The 23,074-nt window shown below is 36.2% G+C and overlaps 1 protein-coding gene across 1 annotated transcript in view; it reads left to right on the forward strand.

The window, feature by feature from the left end:
• LOC142979383 (cyclin-dependent kinase-like 1) overlaps positions 1-23,074 on the forward strand; it is a 37,448-nt gene that overhangs the window by 12,353 nt on the left and 2,021 nt on the right. The window contains exons 2-11 of the mRNA XM_076124259.1: positions 16,112-16,238; positions 19,494-19,634; positions 19,988-20,182; positions 20,564-20,733; positions 21,099-21,220; positions 21,548-21,728; positions 21,987-22,059; positions 22,161-22,235; positions 22,344-22,410; positions 22,669-22,751. Of these exons, the coding sequence (XP_075980374.1) occupies positions 16,155-16,238; positions 19,494-19,634; positions 19,988-20,182; positions 20,564-20,733; positions 21,099-21,220; positions 21,548-21,728; positions 21,987-22,059; positions 22,161-22,235; positions 22,344-22,410; positions 22,669-22,751 (1,191 nt within the window). The 5' untranslated portion in view covers positions 16,112-16,154. The remainder of the gene's footprint in view (positions 1-16,111; positions 16,239-19,493; positions 19,635-19,987; positions 20,183-20,563; positions 20,734-21,098; positions 21,221-21,547; positions 21,729-21,986; positions 22,060-22,160; positions 22,236-22,343; positions 22,411-22,668; positions 22,752-23,074) is intronic.

Raw genomic sequence — 23,074 nt, forward strand, 5'->3', positions numbered from 1 at the left:
TGAATGAATAAACTAATTTTTGGCATACATTTTACCATGCAATTCCTTTAGAACGTCGTGATATTTGACTGTTTTGTAAACAGTGATCTATTCATGGTAAAATTGTCCTTTAACTCTTTAATTACTAACGGAACATCATTGATACTTGGCAACATGTTTCAGATACTTACAAGGTTTGTATAAACGTGAAAATCTAGACCCCAAAGTGCATACTTTAAGAACTAAGACCTATTAAGTGTATTTTACGTTTATATTTTTATCTTTTAAGCCCTACGATTTTTTCTAAATCTGTTTTTTAAACAAATATAAACAAATTCAAAACAACGTATGTAAAAATCTACAGCTCTCTATGTAAGCGCTTTATATGAAAACTAGCTAATGGCCAAACGTTCGCGTAGCGGAAACTTGAATTTCTCCGAAGTTTATGCATGCACTCATTTTATTCATACATACACAATTACACACAAATACACACTAATTTTTGGACACACCTCTTTTCTTCTAAAGTCTATGGATTAAAATAAGTTCCGCCAGGACAACGTTCGCCCAGCGGAATCAGTTTTTGGTGAATTTCTCCACAATGGCTGCGTACACAATTTTTTTTTTACCATACACAATTATACGACGTCATACACTAAATATCTGCATAATTAATATCTTTAAATTCAACAACATTCCGCTGCGCGAACGCACACGTTCTAATCGCAAATAATTGTGAATAATAGGCCGGTCTTCGATCACGTTACTTTATGCAGATTTACGATCAGGCTGTGTGCTAAATTTTGTAATAGTTTCAAATGATGTTTGCTTTCTTTAATGGTTTGCTAATATGTTTTTGGCAGGCTGGAATTCAGGCTTTTTTGTTTAGATATCTGCTTTATAATAATATAATTTTATAATGTTAGTGTAGTGCTTTCTATTTATTTTTGTAACGCCAACATTGTGTTTCACCTGAATTAGCTTGTCTTTATTTTAAATCACAACCCCTGAATCTATTTAGAAAAAATCGGTTATAAATAAATGTAAAAGATATAGTCTTCCTATTTCCGGGCGGTGCCACAAGCGTGAGCTCGTATTTAATCAGACCCAATGCTAAAAAGATTACTAGCGTATTGTTACAAAACTGTATTTTCTTACAACTTAAGTCCCCAACCCGCACTTGGACAGCGTGGTGGACTCAAGGCCTCACTCCTCCCTAATTTGGGAGAAGTCCCCTGCTTTGCAGTGGGACAGTAGTGGGTTAAAAAATATCTTACAAAATGGCCTATCGAAAAAGTACTTGAAGATCGAAATAACTTCGTCTCTATGACCGATTGTTTTTTTAATAAGGCACAGATAATAATGAAAAAAAAGTCCAAGGCATGTAGGTCGTACTGTGTGATCCGCACCGCTTGTCTCTTAACTATTTATGCGATATGACCCACTTGTAGTAGGTCAACCGTTTTGATTAAAATACTACATGTCATAATTATAGAGGAATATGTAGGCTGTGTTTATTTATTTAACGTATCTATTACCTAATCAAATATCAATGACAATACTAGCTTTTTGTTTGATAATGATGTATGCTATTTATTGTTAGAATGCAAATAAAAGTACAGATGATAATAATAATGTTTTTGGTGATAGAAAATAAATGGATAAAATCATTATTTAGTAAGTAATGTATAGTGGAAGTTAACGAAAAGTATTTTTATGTAGGTAATTATCGTTTTTGTTATTTCGCCTTACTTTAATAATCTATACTAATATTATGATATAAAAACTTATTCTTATTTATTTTACATTATTTCTGATGAAGATAAATATAAAAATACAAAAACAGTTTATTCAATAATGCCTAATTTCGCGGAATGGTTACTTTTCTAAATGCCACACCGATTTACAGTTTCTCAATTGTAAATAATCATAAAAACATCCAGACCAAAATCTGCATTAACAACATCTAACTGCAACATTATTTATTTCTAAGAAAAAAATAACCAATCCACCATTACAATTTCATTGCAGTTCGAACGAAAAATATCTACAAAAAGCTTGAACAAAGTAAGGCATAATAAGTAAAACTACTCATAAGTTATATTGCAGTTTGTACTGTGTCGCAAAACAATCGCATTTGAGTTGTTGCCACAATGAAGTAGTTTGTAGGATATTATTGGACTGTCATCAGTTCGTGAGGGCTTGCAAAAACATTGTCTTTATTGTTATATTGATGAAGATATACCTCGGTACTGTGGTACGGTCGCATTGCAAGCGATAGCTAACAATTTCCCCCGTAAAACATATTGTAACTGTATACAATTTTGGGAAGACTCAAGGCCTAAACTCTCCCCTCGTTTGGGAGGAAGACCCTGCAGTGGGCCAGTAATGGGTTAAAAAAATACAATTTACAAGACTAAGTGGTCTACGTTGCGTTAATTTAAATAATCATTTGAACGTGGGTCACCATAAAAAATACGAGCTTTAGTATTAAATTCAAATAATACACGGTCAACTGATGCATTAATTTTGAATTTCGTAGTCTCAAAACTCACGTTCGGAAGATTAAATTGTGGGTCTCGACTGTCAATTTCTAAGATCTTTGACAATCGTTAACAGTAGTCAGAAGCTTGAAAGTCTGACGACCAGTCTTACCGAACAATATCGTGTTACAACTCTGTTGTAGAGGTCTGATAGGCTGTCGCTCCATGTAAAATACTGGTATCCAGCTGTATTCGGTAAGACTAAAAGCCAACTCCTGGAACTAAGAGCTGGAGGCTTAAGAGGTACATAAATACGTCGTGTTAGAATATAACCCATTATAGCCATATTTATTTTCGTACTCCCGTCAGTCCCATTATCAGCCTTTCAGATTAAAACCCGGGTCGTCTTGATCTGTAGTTAAATACACTATCGCTAGCCACATCGGCAGTTAATTCAACTTACCAATATATGTATCAAATGCTACCCGCTATAACTAGTACCTCGCCTGAACAGTTGTAGTACGGTACGGGTATCGCTGCAGGTTGCGTTTGCCGGTGTCGTGCGCCCGCTGATTTACGAGCTCGCGACATTCACCGCTCGCCGCTCCCGCTGTGTGCGTCGAGCCTTAGCCTGGCCCTCCACAGTCCACGGTTACTGGATAAGCAATCTAAGATATAAAACTGACTTTAAAAAAACATATATTACGCTCGTTTTACTTACGTGGTAGGTCGTGTAGCTGTTGTGCTCCTACTTTTCCATTTTACAATTTTCTAATAAGGGGAAAGCTTAATTATCACCAAATTCCGGGCAGTTAGCAAGACTCCAGGCTATTAATCCATGTTAAATAAGGTTTACTTAGATTTGGGATCTTAGAGCAACATAACTAAGAATGTAATCATAATTAAGACCGGTTTTTACGTGCCACCACGTGTAATCAAATTCCACTGAGCAGCTATGAAATTAAATTATTAATTTCAAAATGAACCCCTTCCCCAATTTTTAAGGTAATTCTAAAGGAAAAATCGGGCGTGTCTTCTCGGTGGAAAGACAGCCTTAGAGTTGTATACGAGCCTCGTACTAACCGCGTGTCGACTGCCTTTACCTAGATATTGATGTCGTAATGATGCTGCTACATGCTTTATTGATCATTATTAATACTAACAAATTATAATACCATCTAATAGACTTGTATTTCAATACCGAGGAAGTCATTTAACAATAGTTATTCTACCATTAGGTCTTGATTTATTATTCACTAAAGCACGTTAGTAATCTAACCTTGAAACTACACTAAAACTAACTTTAAAATAACCGATGTACAAACTAAAAAGTACTATAATTCAAAAACATGACAGCCGATTTATTATTCCTGCTACGCGGTCCTTAAGTAAAGCCTTTCGAGGCGGCAGTCTACGCCAGCGCGCGATCGTAGCCGCACGTCCCGTAGCCGCTCTACGACGTAACCGCGCTACGAACTCCCCACGTGACAAATACCGGCCGATTGTTTAATTTAAAAGTTATATGTTATTGTTATAAAATGTTGTTAATTGTTATGTGTTTGTTAAACAACAAGATGCGGTGAGTTATGTTACATTTTGTGTTCGTGTTCTTGCTTCCTTGTTGTTTTTAATCATCGGTTTGTGGATCGTAATTTTTATAGTTCCTGTAATTTGCAAATTAAACTGAATGGCATGTTTTATTGCATTGTTTTGAAGGGAATAAACCTTATTTGGGACAACGGGTTACGCGGAATATTCGTCTTGTAGTAGTAATTCTTGCATAGGAATTTGGTTGAAATTTTAGTATCGCTGGATTCTAATGCCAATTTCGTTTGACAGTTTGTGTTCGACTCTCGTTTATAGTATTTTTTTAAGCACTGTAGTCTTTACTGTAATTTGTTAGATTCTTTTTCCTATCTTTACAATCCTATGTGTCAAATTTATGTAGCCACCCAATAAAGCATTTTTAATTGCATGTTTTGATGTAATTTTTCTTTTTGCTGGGCGAAGATATGTAATAGACTAACCTGTAATTAATGAAAGACTATTATAGCCTACATATTATGCTTCTATAATTTTGTGTAATTTGTTTATATGGGTGTTTGTAACTTTCTGTGGTAAAAAGTAATAAATATAGATTTTGATGATTTTTGTACACAGATAGTTTATAACCTAGATTCATTGTTTAACCCAAGAAAACCTATAACGACGTAGTGACAGGCAAATTAGAATTTTGTGGAATCTGGCCAAAACCGAGCGAAGTCGGAGCATTCACTAGTGGTATATTTACATGAGTTTTTCACTAACGTTTTATTTCGTGTCCACGCGTCATAAAGGGCTGTATCGATACTGTTAAGGTCACATATTGACAGTATCTAATAGTTAAACTACACACGATATTTTTAGGGTTACATGACTGACTGTGTGATTGTTTAGTGTAGGGTTTAAGGCCACAATACATACATTCGTTGCCCATTGAAATATTAGAACAAGTATAGAGACGCCATGCTGGACAAAAAACGTGTCGATAATTTTTGCGTCGGATAAGATGATGTATGGTAATAAGGAATGTGCCAAGTAGCGTTCTCTGGTGTCTACATACCCCTTCGAAGAGAAGGCGTGATTTTGTGTAAATCACTAGTAACAAATGCATTTAAACTTAACTGAAGAAGTTAACAGGATTGTTAGCGTCCTGTAGTACAAAAGGCAAGTTCTGTGATAAGAGATGCACAAAAATTAAAATAATTGCTTAGTTATTAACCGACTAAAAAAATAGGAGGTTTTAATTTTATAGTTTTCATGTTTGTTACCTCATAACTTTTTACTCGGAGGACCCATCAGATGTTTTCTTTTTGTTTTATAGATCATGCTTTCCATGTCAACTTATTTAATTTGACGAATAGTTTTTGATAACATATGTCCTTCAAAATGTGTATCAAAGAAAACTGCTTGTTGCCGAGTCAGTTTCTTTGTAAGAATTACAAAGACAAATCAAATATCTCTATATGAAAAGAGACAAATATGTCTCTAATACAGCCGTGGTAAAGAGACAAATATGTCTTGTTTTCAGTGTCATAGTGTATGATGGGCCTTACTTACGCTTTTCGCTGTTGACAGTAACTTTTATTAGTTTGCCATTTCCTTATTGGTATAAGGTATAAACATGAAACGATATCGCTACTGTACTACGTTCACTTTTCAAGTTAGAAGATGTATATTTAGCAATAGTTTTTGATAAAGGCGGATATGATAGTGTTTACGTTGATCAGCAGTGTTATAGCCTAGTTTTGTTTTGTATATTTATTAAGTTACAAAGGCCGTGGTCTCAGGAAGAATCAGTGAAAAAAAATCTTATAATGTTACTATAAAAAGGTCTGATTAATGATCCTTTTACATGCCCATTTCTTAATTGTATTATAACCTATTGTCCTCTGTCATTGTCCCCACAACTGGGCCCAGACTTCCAAACTGCACGTCGCTTGCTGTCTTTTTAGAAACGGGTCCAGATCGTTTCGCTATCTTCGTTTTGAGCCCCTTCCATCACCACTATATTGTGCGGAAAGCATATTTTTTCTTGGGTCTTAAATAAATGGTCCAGTACAATCACAATTAAGGTTGTTTTAAGTATGTTAGCCATGCGTGATTATAACTCCAAACAATGCTACGCTTCATACCTTTTGGGACCTTCGATTGTGACTTTTGAATTTCGGTCAGGGGTACTTTTAATTTACTGTATTTGACATGTGTGCAATTACGTCAAGTTCATTACAATAATGTTCTTCTAGACGATATTTAGCCGTGGCCGCCAGTTTCATTCGATTCAGCCTGCGGTGCTGAACTTTATTTATAGTGTACAAGTGTATGCACAATATGTGTATACACTCTCTATTCATTCAGTCTCATCGTGTGGTGGGACGGACACTACCAGTGAGAGGTCAAGCTCAGGACCGTCAGGTTTACGTGCTTTCCGATGCACGGAGAACTACAAATCTTAACCTCTTTAGTTCCGGGTAATTCACTAAGCATTCCTTGACAGAAAAACTCAGATATATATTTTTGGCCCGACTCAGGATTAGAACCCAAGACCTCTGGTCGGTAGTCATATACACGACCGACCGCACCACAGAGGCAGTCAACGTGTATAGTCTACTATAGATATGTCTTTGTATAACAGATGTTCCTCATTACCAAGGAAATTCTATTTTATTAGAGATGGATTTTTTCAACTGGTCCGTTTCACTACAAAATACAGCTCGACCCGTTTCAGCACAAACAAAATTAACATACAAATAGGCTGTGTGAACTGGCAAGTCATAACTTGTCAAATAATATTTGCGTAATTTGTGTTACAAGTAAAATGTTACACTGTTTCATTAACATTGTGGCATATTTGTTACAGATTGTTGACATTCTTATGGATTTAGTTCATTAATAGTATAACAACATATCTACTATTAGGTACACCTGGCATTTATACGACTAGGTAGAGGCATACAAACTCTATGTGCTTGTTTTGATGTCTTGTGGTCACTGGTCATTTGGGTATTCGGTTACATATTTTTCAAGATGATAAAATACAAAAGTTGAGTATTTGGGAATCGTTGTTATGGTCGCCGCCGACTGGAGGTATTCGTTTCATCACAAAAAAATAGTTTTCACAAGGTGGCTTTTTTTTCCGAATGTAGGTCTGTAAGTTATTTGCATCTAGGTTTTAGTGATTCCTGCGCAATACTATAGCACTTTAGTTCATAAAATATAAGTTTTTTGCAAAAGCAATCGCAATCCTCCCTAATAACAGCATGAAAATTGCGAAATTTTCAAACATCGCAATACCTTACAAGACACTAACCAGTAATTCAGTCTCAAATTACCCACCGGCATTAAAACACTGATTACAGCGAGTCTCGATCACTTGTACACAAAAAAGGAACTGTCAACGTCACGTGACATTTCGTGACCGACCTCCTAACGATATTTGCTTTGGCAACGGACCGCGACATACAGCCAAGCGATTGTTGCTTATTAAGCAATTTGGTAAAACAAAAAAAAGGGGAGAAGGCAAAATGAGGACGCTCCCGTGCCTGCCTCTGCCCGTTTGATCGTGAGTTATGGCCGCAAGCTAATGTAATTACGGCATAACCGATTGATTTATGTTTAACGTGAAAAATATACAAATTGTCCACATTTCTTCCGGATTCCTTTTGTGTTTGTGATTTGGATAGTGAAAAGTTTATTTTTATTACTTCCTTCTTTATCTGCTTCAATCTCTTTTTAAATGACATGTTTATTTGTGGATAGTTAGGACCAGTTTCTTAGCTTTCTAGATGGAACGTTAGCAGTTATTTTTTACGTTTGCTCTCACTTTATTTAACAGATATAGGTTAGTTGACTATTATTTATAAACTGTGAAACTTACTTATGCTCTTAATGTTGTAATTTAATTTATAGAGTATATTACTTTGGGAACACAATTCGCTCGGCAATATGCGGCTTAGGCTGAATCCATATCAGACATTTTTGCAAGAAATTTAATCTAGATTGTTGAGGCTTTTTTTCTTTATTGCAATGTCCAACTATGTTAAGGTCGATTCGTAATTTCACTAAATTAGTGTATACGTAATTTCAAAAACAATACTAACACCAATTTAATAAACAATCACACTTTCCAAACTTCTTCTATCAAGATTGTAATCAGTTAAAACAATGAGCACTGCAGTTTTATATCCGACCTTCATATCGGCAAATGTAAAAAGTTTTGTAAGGGCGCGCCCGGACCCAAACAAAATGTCGCGTGCTTACCGCGATTTGAACCGGGTGTACCGAATTACTAATCAATAACATGCCTTTTATACCGCCACTGTGCAACTCGAACCATGATCATATGATACGGGAAATAGAAAAGTAAGCCTGTTTGAACTTACGGCGTTTGTTTTGCAGTTTGTTCAATGGAAATACATACATAGACAAAAACATACATACATACGCACATACATACGCACATACGTACGTACATACAAAAATACATACAGACACAAAATCACGCCTTCTTCCCATAGGGGTAGGCAGAGACCAGAGATCGCCACTTGGTACGATCCTTACAAACTTCTTTCTGCTTCATTCTCATCCATTCATAACAAGATGTGTGAATGGTAATACTGCACTGTCAAAAGAATCACATTTGTTTATGAGGTACAATATTTGCGTTCAAGGAAAGTTTTTATCAGTTCCTAGTCGGATTGTAGGACATTTTTTTCTATTCTTTTGCCAGAATACAAAAACTCAAGCTTACCTACACTTACAATTTTGGCAATGTAAATGCTCATTACAATTACTTGAATACAGACGTTTGCACTTTTGTTAACATATAGGTATATAGAATCACGCTTTCTGGCCATAGGGGTGACAGAGACCAGATAATGTCATTTGGTACGATCCTCACAAAATTATTTGCTTCATTCACATCCATACATCTTGTTATACAGGACACCGGTTAAGAGTATCCTTGTTTATTTTAAGAATTATAATAACATTTAAGCAATATTTCTAAAAAGAAACAAAAGCCCTTCCCCGTTTCCTTAAAACCTAGAAAATAAGTAAACAGAATAAGTATCTAATTTCGTCAAAACCTAAACTTTAGTTTTAACGAACAGGCACTGCAATAGGTTAATTTCATGCAGTATTTTCTAACATAGAACTGAAGATATCACATACATATCAGACGGTTCTACGGTATAATCAGATAGCGGCCATTAAGCTAAATAAAAGGCCTTCGTATGACCTTAACCGAGCCACAAGGTGAGTTAAACACACAAATAAAGAAACAATTACGCCCTGATCGTTTGTTTTGTAGAATGACAGTTTATTGTACTAGTTATTTGTCTTATATAAACATTTTTCAGTCTTAAACAATTGAATTAGTGCTTTTAATTTATAGCTCTAGGTGTTTGTTGGAAAGCAAAGGAATCCAGAACCTCGCATTGGTGCAAATCTGAACTAGGATCTTTCATAGTTGTCTATTTAGCTGCTTAGTTTGGAATGAAATGACCTTGTGTGAGTCGGCCAATGATATTTATTTATTTGTTTATTTACCATTTTTAAACCGTCAAGAGTTACTTCAATGCATCAAAAGAAAAAATTGCTAAAGTTGTTTAATTTTTGTCATTGAGAGCTGTGCTCAACTCAGTTGTAATAATTTACTAGATCACTTGAATCGAAAATTGCCATTTGCATCCGAATTAAAAACTAATAGTATGAGTCCAGTTTCACAAATTATAAATGTTGGAATTGCAATACTAAGAACAAGACTGTCTAAATTTGTTCTGATATTTTATCTAGTTAATACTTATTAGGTGCCTTTAGCCCGCGAAGAAAACGATCTCGGGCTGGACAGATGAGCGCAACGCGCGGTCTTTCCTTTGTTGTTTCACGCGCGAAAGAGCGTGTGTGTAAAGACACCTATTCAGATGAGAGATGAAAATAACCTTGAGAGTTTTAGGCGCTACGAATATGCCTTATATGGATATTTATTTTATTTGCCCTTTAATTTTTCCTTGGCTAACAAAAATTGCATTACGCTCATATTTTTTATTCGCGTTAACCTTACACGTGACATGATAGATCGCAGGTCGTTACACGTTACAAATGACAAATCAATATGTTATGTTTGTGTTGCACCCGCCGTGGTTCTTGATCGTCATTATTGTTCATATTATTAGATTTTGCACGTGACTTCGTCCGCGTGGTTTGTCACTTAAGACACAATTTTCATACAAACATTCATCCCCTATTGTTCCCTTGGCGGTAGAATTGATCAAAACCCTTTCTTAGCGGATGTCAACGTTATAACATCTACCTGCATGCCAGATTTCATCCCGATTATTCCCGATCCGTCCAGTGGTTTGGGCTGTGCGTTCATAGATCACTATGTCAGTCATCCAGTATAACCTTTGAGTTACATATACATATTTAGATATGACTTATTTGGATCTTTCTTTTGTTTGCTCTCTATTATTTCCTTGGCTAACAAAAATTGCATTACACTTATATTTTTTATTCGCGTTAACCTTACACGTGACATGATAGATCGCAGGCCGTTACACGTTACAAATGACAAATCAATATGTTATGTTTGTGTTGCACCCGCCGTTTCTTGATCGTCATTCTTGCTCATATTGTATTATTTATGTATTGTGTTGACTCGAGACCAATGAAATGGTAATTGGCTTTGGATAGAAGTTAAATGGACATAATATTTGTTCTGTAATTCCAAGCTGTTTTGCCGTAAGTCGTACTTTTGAAAATAATATTTTGTTAGTCATATTTGTTGGCCCTATGCAATACGAGTGCAAGAAAATTTGCGCGTCAAGGGATCAAAGAATTTCCTGTTTCCTGACAATTTGATGATTCTCTAAACAGTTCTTGAAGATTTCTATGTAGTAGAGGCCGGAGGGATACTTGCATATGCTAGAATCTAGATAGATAGGTACTTTTCATCCAGCCGTAGATCCCTGATTAAAAAGGGAAACTGGTGAGAAATTAAAACCAAATAACCCTTTACATTAAAACGCAAACTAGCAGATAGCGAAAGCTCAATAAAGTATAATTAATCTATATAAATGATCTAGTTAATTAGCAATGCAAATATAAGGTTTATTGCTTCATACAGCGACGGGGCGAAGAGCGAAGGACAGGTCATAGGCCTCACCTCAGTTTGTAATTATTACTGTCTTACCTATTACGTGACTGTGCTTCACTATTTATCGCCCGGTAAAAATATATTGTTATTTTATAACAGGACTAGCTTCCGCCCGCAACTTCGTCCACGTGAAAAGGTTTCCGGTAGATAAATCTTTTATCCCCTATTTTATCCTCTTGGGGGTAGAATTTATCAAATTCCTTTCTTAGCGGACGCCTAGTCGGCCTACGTCATAACGTTTACCTGCATGCCAAATTTCAGCCAGATCCGTCCAGTGGTATGGGCTGTGCGTTGATAGATCACTATGTCAGTCAATCAGGCAAAGACCTTTGAGTCCTATATGATTTACTAAAAGTCAAATAGTCAAAGATATTCGACTTTAAGTTACAGTTAAGTATAATGTTGAGTTTGTTACATTAAACATATTGCTACCAACATACTTCTCTTTTTACTTAAATTTCTATCAAGGGCACTGTACTCACAGGTTTAATCTAATTGTTTTGTAGTATTTTACTTGCTTTTCCTGGACTATAACTATTACTGAACTGATTTGTAGTCAGTTAGTTGACTTTCTTGAAGATACCGCAAAGATCTCTATGGGACTTTGAAGGTTAACTACCATGAATCTAAGAATAAAAGCAGAATCCATGTATGTTATCTTGTATGTTTCTCCATTGTTTTACATGCAGAATAAAGTCGAAGATAAAGAGTAACCAACCGATATGTAAGCAAATTATTAAAAAAAGATATTATGTTTTATCAATTTCAATAAAGTTTTATACAAATCACGTGTGTCCTCAGTAACAATAATATGCCTTGACAATGACACCCACACTATACAATTTCTCCTTGACTCACCGAAGGCCGTGATTCCATTTGATAAGTAAAAATACAACACTGTCCCACAGCAACGTTACGTGGCCAACAATTAGTGCGTGTCAGCCGCCATCAATATATTATGAATTAGTTTAACTTTGACATTGAACGTGGTTATTATAGGCACGAAAACATATGTGGTTGATTTAGAACGTTGGGTGTCAATGTCATAAAGTTTAGGTTTAGGATATAGTTACCTAGCATTACTGCTTGCCACGCTTTATGTAAGGAATGCTAAGGAATTGTATTGTTTCTAAGGAAAACCTATGCCATGAAAACTGTTTAGAGTCACTGAGGTTTTCAGGTATTATTAGTTTTTAGGTCGGGATAAGTCATACCTAAATATTTGTCACGATGATGTGTCAATTTAAAATGCACTTACTAGTCTATTTCACGGCATCTGAAAAGATTGAAAGAGGTCCTTAAAATGTTTGAGAATTTTAAACTAGCTTTCGTGTGTCTAAGAACCCCGGATTGGTCTTACTTAAAACTAATCTAACACGTTAACTTCTCGATTACTGCACGACACCCGTGAATCACAATAAAGAATAATTATTTTAAAATGACTATATCAAAAAGTATAAAATTACTGCTAGTACCTATGCTCTGTTAAAAGATATAGAAAGTAATTTATGAAAATTACAGCCAACGTCGCTAATGCTGAATCCACATGATTTTGCTTACTTACCTAATTATCTGTCTACCCGTCCTTAATGCTATTTTTATTTCATTGTATGTCCTATACAAGCTTATTTATAAACGCGAAAGGGCAAATATAATGATGAACAACGGCAAAATACCGCAAAATACAACCTATAAATAGAATCAAATCGCCTCGCCCTCAAAATATGGCTAAAATGACTTAACCATACTTTAATTGTACCACTAGCTGACTCGCGCAACTTCGCTCGCGTCACATAAGAGAATGGGTCAAAATTTTCTCCATTTTTATATCGTTTTTTACTGGTACTCTACTCATATTGGTCGTAGCGCCATGATATATAGCTTATAGCCTTCCTCAATAAATGGGCTATCTAACACTGTATTTTTTTTCAAATCAGACCCGTAATTCCTGAGATTAGCGCGTTCAAACGAACAAACAAACTCTTCAGCTTTATAATATTAGTATAGATTATATAAACGCTATACAAATTACATTGTAACGATCAGACAGTTTGTTGTCATTAGTCTTCGCTTTCAGTGACAATTACATTAGGCCTTGAACTCTCGTGACGTCATGACAGTGGGTAATTAAAACGTCATCGGTGACGTAATTGTTCAATTATGAGATAGTCGTTATTGGGTGGTGACATGCGATGCATACACGATACTTTTGAAGCTAATATGACAGGGTTTTTGTTGCCTTAGATGATAAAGAATTTAAGCCTCAAGAAATGTAGAAAGCTTTAATGAATTGTATGCAAGGTTTTATCACTAATTTTTCTTTTACCGTTAAGGCAAACTATATTAAAATCATTTTTATAGATTTTATCTACCATCAAACGATTTCTGAATAGGTTTTTTTATAGATATGAGGCTTAAAACAATTATTTCCATAATATCAATTTAGAAAATAACTCTACATTTATATCGATTACAAATCACTGTCAAGGCTTGGTCAATTACCCTCATGTCACGGCGTTTTGTTGGAGACCTATTATATACAATATGTACATATGTGTACATGCGTGAGATACAGATCTATGAGTTTGTATTCAAGGACGATAAATAGTTTCACTGATGATATTGACAGTGAAGAACCTTGTGATAGACATGTTTTTATAATATCGTTGTAAAGACGTTTAAAAACATATAATATTTTCTTTACCAGACAGTAGCCGTTAGCGTACAGGATTTCGAGCGGGAAAGTAGCGCGCTCTTCGTTCGCGGGTTTGACCGATGAGCGCGATGCGTGGTCTTTTCTATCCCCTTACCCGAGCGTGAAAGAGCGCGCAAGAAAATCGCTGTGCTTTCCCGCGCGTTATCCTGTACGCTCCTAAGAACGTGCGATAGAATGTGTGTGTAAAGGCGGCTACTGAAATGGTCATCCGATTTTACCCTTGTTCCCCGACATTCTTGGAAAAACCAAACTTGAACTCAAGCTTCTACACATAATAAATATAAAATGCGTTCGCTGAAAAACACAACCGAAATTGTAACTTTTCAATGGACTAGACATTATGCAAAGAGCAGGCTCGACTGTTACACAAATAATAAAAAAAGACTTATTACAAGAATGGCTGTCTATTGACTTATAATAAACTAACTTTTACCCGCGACTTCGTCGGCCACCTGATTTTTCTGAGCCAACCTGAATGCGTCATTTTCCCGGGGTATAAAGTCTATGTCCTTTCTCGGGTATCGAAATATCTCCATACGAAATTTCATGCAAATTGGTTCAGTAGTTTAGGCGTGATTGAATAACAGACAGACAGAGTTACTTTCGCATTTATAATATTTAGTATAGATAGATTTTGATAGAAGAATAAATTATATTTTACATAAACTTTTACATAATATAAAGACACATATAACGAGTGTTTACCAAAACAATGCCTCTTGCCCTTACAATAAGGTGTATTTTGTAATAAATCGTAATATAACTATTGCAATGACTTGTCAAGTAGTTCTGTTCATTACTTATTCAAGGATTAAGTGGAATTATGAAGCTAAATCTAGGCTGTCGTGTTTTAACTCGTGTGAATGTTTTCCACCAGTGTAAATATGTACAAGTCAGAAATGGAAAGCGTTTTGCAACTTAGAACTGTATAGCAGTAAAGTAGCTGAAAATTGTAGGATAGAATGCGAAACTTATGAAATTGTAGAAGCATTTACGTTAGTTTTACATTTAGTAACAATTGATTCAAAACGCAACACATTTATACTTGTTACAAATCCATATTCCTTCAAAAAGTTTATTTTAAACGTCGGTGTTCTACCTCGGTCTTAGATAGCCCAGAAATTATTGTTCATCAGAATAATGGGCTTCTGTTTTCTGTTATTCATAAGAATAAAAGGCTTGGATATCACAGAAAAGTACAGCATTGAAAAACTCCCATTAACTAAAAAAACTTTTGAAAGGGCTTGCATCCTCAAGGTAGGAAGGTTCACTACGTCTATCTAAAACAAAAATTGTAACCCGCTCACGCGTCCGGCTGTCTCTTACACCAAAACTCACATTAATTTCTCAGCAGCGAGAACTCGATCGAACGTCACAAGCCTATTATTTGCTGAAACTGTCTCCATACAACTACAATTACAAGTTATTATCCATCGTATCAAGACTGTCCGTGTGTCATGTGAATTATTGAACTCAAAGTGCCCGTAATTGCCACTATTTACCACCGATTTCTGAGGAATTGCTTTAATAATGGGAAGTAACAGTCGTTTGATGTGCTATTGGTACTGTGACACTGTTTCATGGATTCATTTTCTTTGTTTTGTTTGCTTAGTATGTACCAAGTACCCTAATTTGCACGTAATAAAATCTCGTTAATCTAAGCCTTAGATACAAAGGCTTGCTTACTAGCTGTCAAAGTCAAATTTTAAGTAGGTCCGGTTATAAAAATATTACACATACATACATATAATCATGCCTTCCTGCCATAGGGGTATGCAGAGAGAACGTCACTTGGTACTTGGCTTGATCCTTACAAACTTCCTTTGCTTAATTCACATCTATTCATCTGGATTTAATATAAATATTACACAGTATTTAAATTTGGGGGAAGGGCTACATACATAATAAAAAAATATGAATTCTACATAATATTAAGACGTCATGTGACTTCAACTCGTTAGCCACCTTTACACACACACATTCTATCGCACGTTCTTAGAAGCGTGCAGGATTACGCACGGGAAAGCAGCGCGCTCTTCACTCGCGATTTTCTTCGCGGGCTTGACAGATGAGCGCGGCGCGTGGTCTTTCCTTTCCCTTGCACGTGTGCTCTTTCACGCGCGATTGTTTTTTCATGCGGGATAGAGTGTGTGTAAACAGGGCTATTGTCATCGCCGCACTTTTTAATTACGTAATAAGAAATAAAGCAGACTTGAAGAAATGTTTCTGTTGTTGCAGGTTAACAGCAGTTGTTTGTTGAAGATGCACGCGCAGCAACGAGATGTCGTTCAGAATGGACAGGTCCAGACTGTCCCCCTCCACGCCTAGCAGCCGCGGCATGGACAAGTACGAACAGTTGGCAGTGGTAAGTATCTATACTAATCTATACTAATATTATAATGCTGAAGAGTGACGCAAGCGAAGTTGCGCGGGTCAGCTAGTTAAATAATAACTAGCTGCCCTGGCAAATGTATTTGTGCCATATAGATTTAAAACAAAATTGGTGTGGGCAACCCTTATCACTATGGGGTATGAAAAATAAATGTTGGCCGATTCTCAGACCTACTCAATATGCTCACAAAATTTCATGAGAATCGGTCAAACCGTTTTGGAGGAGTACGGTAACTAACATTGTGATAATTTTCCGCCTCTGGAAAGGAAATGGAAATGAGTTAGTTGATCAAGTAGAATTTTGGCGATATTTTCACATATTACTTGCCATTTTAAGTTTTGTATATGCTTTTTTTTAACTCATCACTGTCCCACTGCTGGGTAAGGGTTTCCTCCCAAACGAGGGAGGGGTGAGGCCTTAGTGCTAGTCTAATTCCTATCAAGCCTAATACCTTTTTCTTGTAACATGATTAATCGCCAAACATCTAGTGTCATTTCATCCATTTCATAGAGTTGTAACTGTTAAATTGACTGTTCGCATGTTTCAGTTCCTCTTATGATGAGACAATGGCCTGCATAGCACATTCCGGTTAAATAGATAGACCAAAATAAGAGAATGTCCAAATACTTTTTGATCTTTTTACTCCCAATATTACGCGTGATTGAAGTTTTTCAAAACTGCTCTATGTATTCTTTAAAATCAAATCGTAAACGTAGCGAAATGTTGAGACAGTCCATTGACCTTAGTAATAAAACTCATGAATAATGAGCAGGAAATGAAAAATTGACATTCGTGTCTTCAAATCGTTAATATTTTATAGCCAAATAACAACATGAAAAATCAGCTCATTCATTCTTGTAGTGAGTGAGAGAAAAAGCTTTGGAAAATCTCTACAATACTTACAGAGCTATGTTTTAATCCATTTCCTTTTTAATCGATTTTTTTTAATTTTTCTTGTAAACATACTTTTTTCAATAAATTGTTTTTTAAGAGATACAAAGCCCGTATTTTGGGGTATTACTTTAGATCCAATACCTCTCCAATTTCGAGGCAAAACCCTTGCCCAATTAGCAGTAAGGTTTTAAAATTATATGCTTTTATGTAATGCGAAAAGGTATGACTATGTTAAGTAATCACTCAATCATAAATATTGCTTTCTACAATGCAACTTCAAGCTATGAGATCATTATAACCTTCTTGTTCACTTCCAAAATATTGAAAGAGATGGTATTACCTGTAGATGGTATTTCTAAAATGCCGTTCTTTAAAAGTAATGCAAGAATTTTTCATGGAACTAGCATCTTTTCTATCTATATCTACTATATTATTTGTGATAAATTTAGCTGACAATACGACAATTGCGCACAATTCTCGGTGACATTAAGTTAGCTCACTTGTACCTTGTAACAGTCGGTGTCAGGCGGCGAGCTAAACTTTTGAGGATGCTACTTAAACCGTAATCAATGCAGTTATATTACTAATTTATACTGGTGTACTGGTACAATCTGCGACAATACGGGCTTTATTTATTTGAAACATTGTATTCTGCGTCATCAATGCTCTGCAACTAAATGCACCTTTGCTTTCATAAACGATCAACAAATGAAGTTTATAAGTACTCGCTTTACAGTAAATAAGACTCAGCATTTCTATATCTCCTTCGATTAACCCATTCAGTGCCGTGCACGCCCATCGGCGGGTGAAACGTTTTTACTGACACGCCGAGCCCGCCCATGGGCGGTTGGATTTTAACCTCCGATATCTAAGCCAATAACCATTAGAAAAATGAAAGATTTTGTGAAATGATTCGTTTTACTAAAATTTATTCGTTATCAAAACGGCCTGCAGATATCTCAGGTTTGGAAAAAAGTCAATTCCGACTTTTCATGCCGAACCCGCCCATGGGCGGGCATAACACTTATTCAGGATTTAACAACCTTTTGTGAAATTAGATAAGAACTATAATTTTAACTAAAATTTTATAATTATAAATTTTAACTAAAATTAAGTTACCTTTAATAGAAATTGATGTTGTTTTGCGTCGATAAAATATAATAAGAAGATTTATAACCTACACGCATAAAAAAAATGTTCTGGCCAGAAGCGCAAACAAATATCGCACGAGCTAAATCATTTTGCACGAAAAAACAGCAGACATAATGATCATGGTAGGACCCAGAAGTCATAAACCATATTTACCTGTGTATAACAAATTCAGTTGTATTGTCTGAACAAAAGAAAGAAAATATTACATATAGTAAATAGGAGGAACGATAAAAATTTATTGTAAGCAAATTTGCATAATGTACTTTTTTTAACTAAGTATGTAATTTAATGTACCCAAGGATTGACGACACCTGACAATTAAAAAAGGCACATATATGTGGGTTTTTAAAAGGCCTAATAGATTTCTTTACATATATATTAGCTTAATTTTTAGGATTGTATGATTTTGATTCATCTTAGATTAATTAAGTGAGAGTTATGCCTTACCTTCATGCTCCATTTCTATTTCAGCTAATAACCAATAAAACTGTCACAATTTTATCACAAATATCGCAGGAAACTTCACATACACGCTTTAAACACGGTACAGTACATGTAAACTGAACATGTGAAACGGTTTATGTCGAAATCTACAGCTACATGCCAAAAACGCCGATGGGCGGGCAAGGATACTTAATCGAGATGCCGGACCCGCCGATGGGCGGGCTGATATCATAATACAGCGGAATCTGGGTAATGTCGTTAATTTTCAGCTAGGCAGTGAATGGGTTAATAGAATTCTATATTTCATCCATACATGGTCCTTTATTCCAATAAGATGTATCAGTGCAAATGTATTTGGCCTTGTCGATCGCTTCCAACAGACTACCCTATTAGCCAAAAGCTTAAAACATTTTTTTCTTTTTTTTAGTTTTTTTTTACACCCATTACTGTCACACAGCAGGGCAAGGGTCTCCTCCCAAACGAGGGGGAGAGGTGAGGCCTTGAGTCCACCACGCTGGCCAAGTGCGGGTTTGCTACTTTGCATGCCCCGAATAAATGTATTAAACAAATTTATACCCTGCAATAAATACCAGGTATATTCTGGAGGTAGTTATACATAGTGAAGTTGATTCACTTCGTCAACTGAAAAAATCCTTCTAAACAAAACCCTTTGGGAAGAACTTCGATAGTTGATAGAGTGAGGGATTGTTTTAGTTGTATTTTGTGATTGTGTTCCAGGTGGGCGAGGGCTCATACGGCGTGGTGCTTAAATGTCGGCGCCGCGACTCGGGCCAACTCGTCGCCATCAAGAAGTTCCTCGAGACTGAGGAGGATGCCGCCGTCCGCAAGATGGCGCTCCGAGAGATACGCATGCTGAAGGTATAAAAACAACAACAATAAACAAATGGCTGAACAAATTAATAACTGTCAAAAGCCTTATCTACAGAAAATGTAATTTCTGCTCGAAGACATATTGCAACACAATTAAACCATCTCAAACTTATCTTTAAATCGAAATGGGTGTCTTATACCTAAGCATTGTTTAATCATAAAAATAAATAGATGTATTGTTTGGCTATGCATGAGTATTTTCTGCACCTCTTCTTCTTCGAATCTATCTCATCTTTAATCTTGTAAACTCTTTGTTAATGGTATTAAACCATTATCAGAACAAAACAGCACACAAGAATAAAAAACCTGGACCTTTATTCTTCTTCTTCTGGTCCTTCCAGAAACTCCGTCACGACCACTTGGTGAACATGATCGAGGTGTTCCGTCGCAAGCGGCGGTTCTACCTGGTGTTCGAGTACCTGGACCACACGCTGCTGGACGAGCTGGAGGCGTCTCCCGGCGGCCTCGGCGAGGACACCGCCAAGAAACATCTATATCAACTGCTTAAAGGCATTGATTATTGTCATCAGAATTCTGTAAGTGGCTGTGAAAATTTAGTGTTATAGCAGCTGTTTCCAAAATCTATATGTTTGTACTAGTTCCATCGAATGATGTTTGGGTCGTGTTGAAGCAAACGCGAGGCGATTGGTCACGGACCGATTCTGCTGTAAGGCTACACGCATGGTACAAACAGTGTATGTTACTTCAGAACAGGGCAGATTGTAAAAGACATGCAACAGATATTAAAATTATATACCTAATTGCAATGTTGTCTTGCGAATTAGTAGTTGTCCGTGATATGAGAAAAATTTAAAATCCCATGATCGTTGTTTGTCAATGATTTCACAATTTTTAAGGTAACATGTCGATTTTATACGGGTTTCTAGAAATAACATGATAATGTTTCGTGTCATCAGATAATCCACCGCGACGTGAAGCCGGAGAACGTGCTGGTGTCGAACACGGGCGTGGTGAAGCTGTGCGACCTGGGGTTCGCGCGCACGCTGGCGGCGCCCGGCGAGCCCTACACCGAGTACGTCGCCACGCGCTGGTACCGCGCGCCTGAACTACTCGTCGCTGAACACAGGTAATTTGAATATTATAGGAATTTTAAGGATGTATAAAGAAAGGCCCTTGTTTAGAAATTACTTTTCTTAATAACACACTGTGCATTCAAACTGACTCAAACGTAGATGAAATAGTACTAAGTGTAAGTTTAAGATCATATTTTTGAAGGCAAACCTACAAGTTAAGAGATAAGCTGAAACTATTGTCAAATGGCACTATATCGCGTAGAATGTCTGAACTGGTATATTAGAGACCTTTAAGTTGTTGTATACATCAATTTTAATATCTATAAAATAAAAATTTATCCAATATCGTTATTACATGACACTACTTTCAAACTGATAAATTGTAAAATGTGCATGTTGTGTTTGTGTTCTTGTTCAGGTATGGTCCAGAAGTGGACATCTGGGCGATGGGTTGTTTGTTCGCGGAGATGTTGACAGGTGACCCGCTGTTCCCGGGAGACTCCGACATCGACCAATTAGCGCTCATTATTAAAACTGTTGGTAAGTCAGAAGATTACATTAGCTTCATCAACAATTTCATAATTTGATGTAGGTACTTACAAACTTACTAGAATAGTTCTTTCTTAAGAACAAAGATTCGTTTAAAAATTCGTAAATATTTATTTTATTTATTCAAAGAAGCCTATAATTTCATAGTCTTTGGAATGCACTTTTCATCATTAATAATTAATCTGTGCTACCGTTCTTGCACAGGTCTTACAAAAGATCGAGATTATTTCTTTATTTAACATAAAAATAAGTCCCATCTCGCATCTGAATAATGTGCATAAAAAGCTATTTCAAACATTTTTCATTAATAATTTACAGGTAAGCTAGCACCTAGACATCAACAAGTAGTGTCCCGCCTGGCAGGCGGCGCGGCTCTGAGCGGCGCAGTCACGACCCGCGCCACACTGCCTGGGACCGGGCTGGCCAAGGACCTGCTCGCCGCCTGCCTCCGCACCGAGCCCCGGGCCAGGCCTTCTGCACAGGCACTACTCAGGCACAAGTATGGAGATTCTTCCCTATATTGCATGACCGAAATGAAGCTACGACATTGAACTCTGCTGTTTCAACAGAATTGAGTAAATGATAGCTTCCCCTGGGCCTGTGCGGTCAGGAACAAAATTCCGACAGAAAAATATTTTTTGTGTGATTTCACAAGAAGTAGTGATAGTGTCTAAGTGGTAGTTGATTTACTTCAAATCTAAAAAAAATATAACTGCAAATCTTGTTGCATCAATCGTTATTATTATCCTCTTTTCAGATATTTCATAGCAGACGGTTTTGCGGAGAATTTTAACCCCGAACTTAGAAAAAAATTAGGGAAAGAAATTGAGGTAAATATCACTGTTTATTTATATCTCTCTTTCCAAGCTGAGCCATATTAATACTATAAGTTAACTTAATTCTTACTAATTTGATTGTTTTTTTATCACAGACACCATCGTCACAGCAGAGCACAGCTCGTCTTGCAAACAAACCACGACAACAATGGACTCTCAACATAATACCAGTGAGTAAAACTTCTTTAATAAGAGAGGGCATGGAACAATATTCTAGAAAAAGCAAACAAATTTCAGCATAAGATTTACTTGTACTATACAACTTTATTTCTTTCCAGGATCATAGCAGATCGAGAACAGACAGCATGGCTGGAGAATCTCTCATCGATTATAACTATACACCAAGTAAATAAAACATCATATTAATTTAAATTACAAGTTTGCCTTCGTCTATAGCTTAATAAGCAGATAAATTTTGGCTGATTATATACAACCCTTTAGTTTTTCACCAATTTGTATACTTAAATAAATTAATAAATTTAACCCATTACTGTCCCACTGCTGGGCAAGGGTCTCCTCCCGTAATGAGGGAGGGATTTGGCCTTACTTATCATTCAAAAATAAGTATAAGGTACTGATCGTAAATTATTGTCTTTTTTCAAGATCTGGAGTCACAGATGGACACGAGCCCAGTGGAGACGAAAAAGCCGCAGTCATTAGCTGTCACTACACATGATACCTCGGAGGTGAATAAAGTTACAATACTAATATACATATACTAGTACTATATAGTATATTTGATTTTAGATGTCGCTGCGTCGAAAAGTTTTTTTATGATAAATTAAGTATGAAACGTTACTCGTTCCAAGTATACATAATACGGATACGGATACGATTGCTACCCACCCTCTTAATACTAATATGCATGTCTCATATTTTTATCACGTCAAGTTTTTTTAGATATACTCACATTAAGTTACGTAGTTATACTGTTATCGCGTCTATGTCTGCGTTAAAAGTTTAATTGGTTACTTTTAAATATTTTTATTCCTTATTTTAACTTTTAGTA

Source organism: Anticarsia gemmatalis, chromosome 16 (genome assembly GCF_050436995.1).
Source record: "Anticarsia gemmatalis isolate Benzon Research Colony breed Stoneville strain chromosome 16, ilAntGemm2 primary, whole genome shotgun sequence".
NCBI classification, from domain to species: Eukaryota; Metazoa; Arthropoda; class Insecta; order Lepidoptera; family Erebidae; genus Anticarsia; species Anticarsia gemmatalis.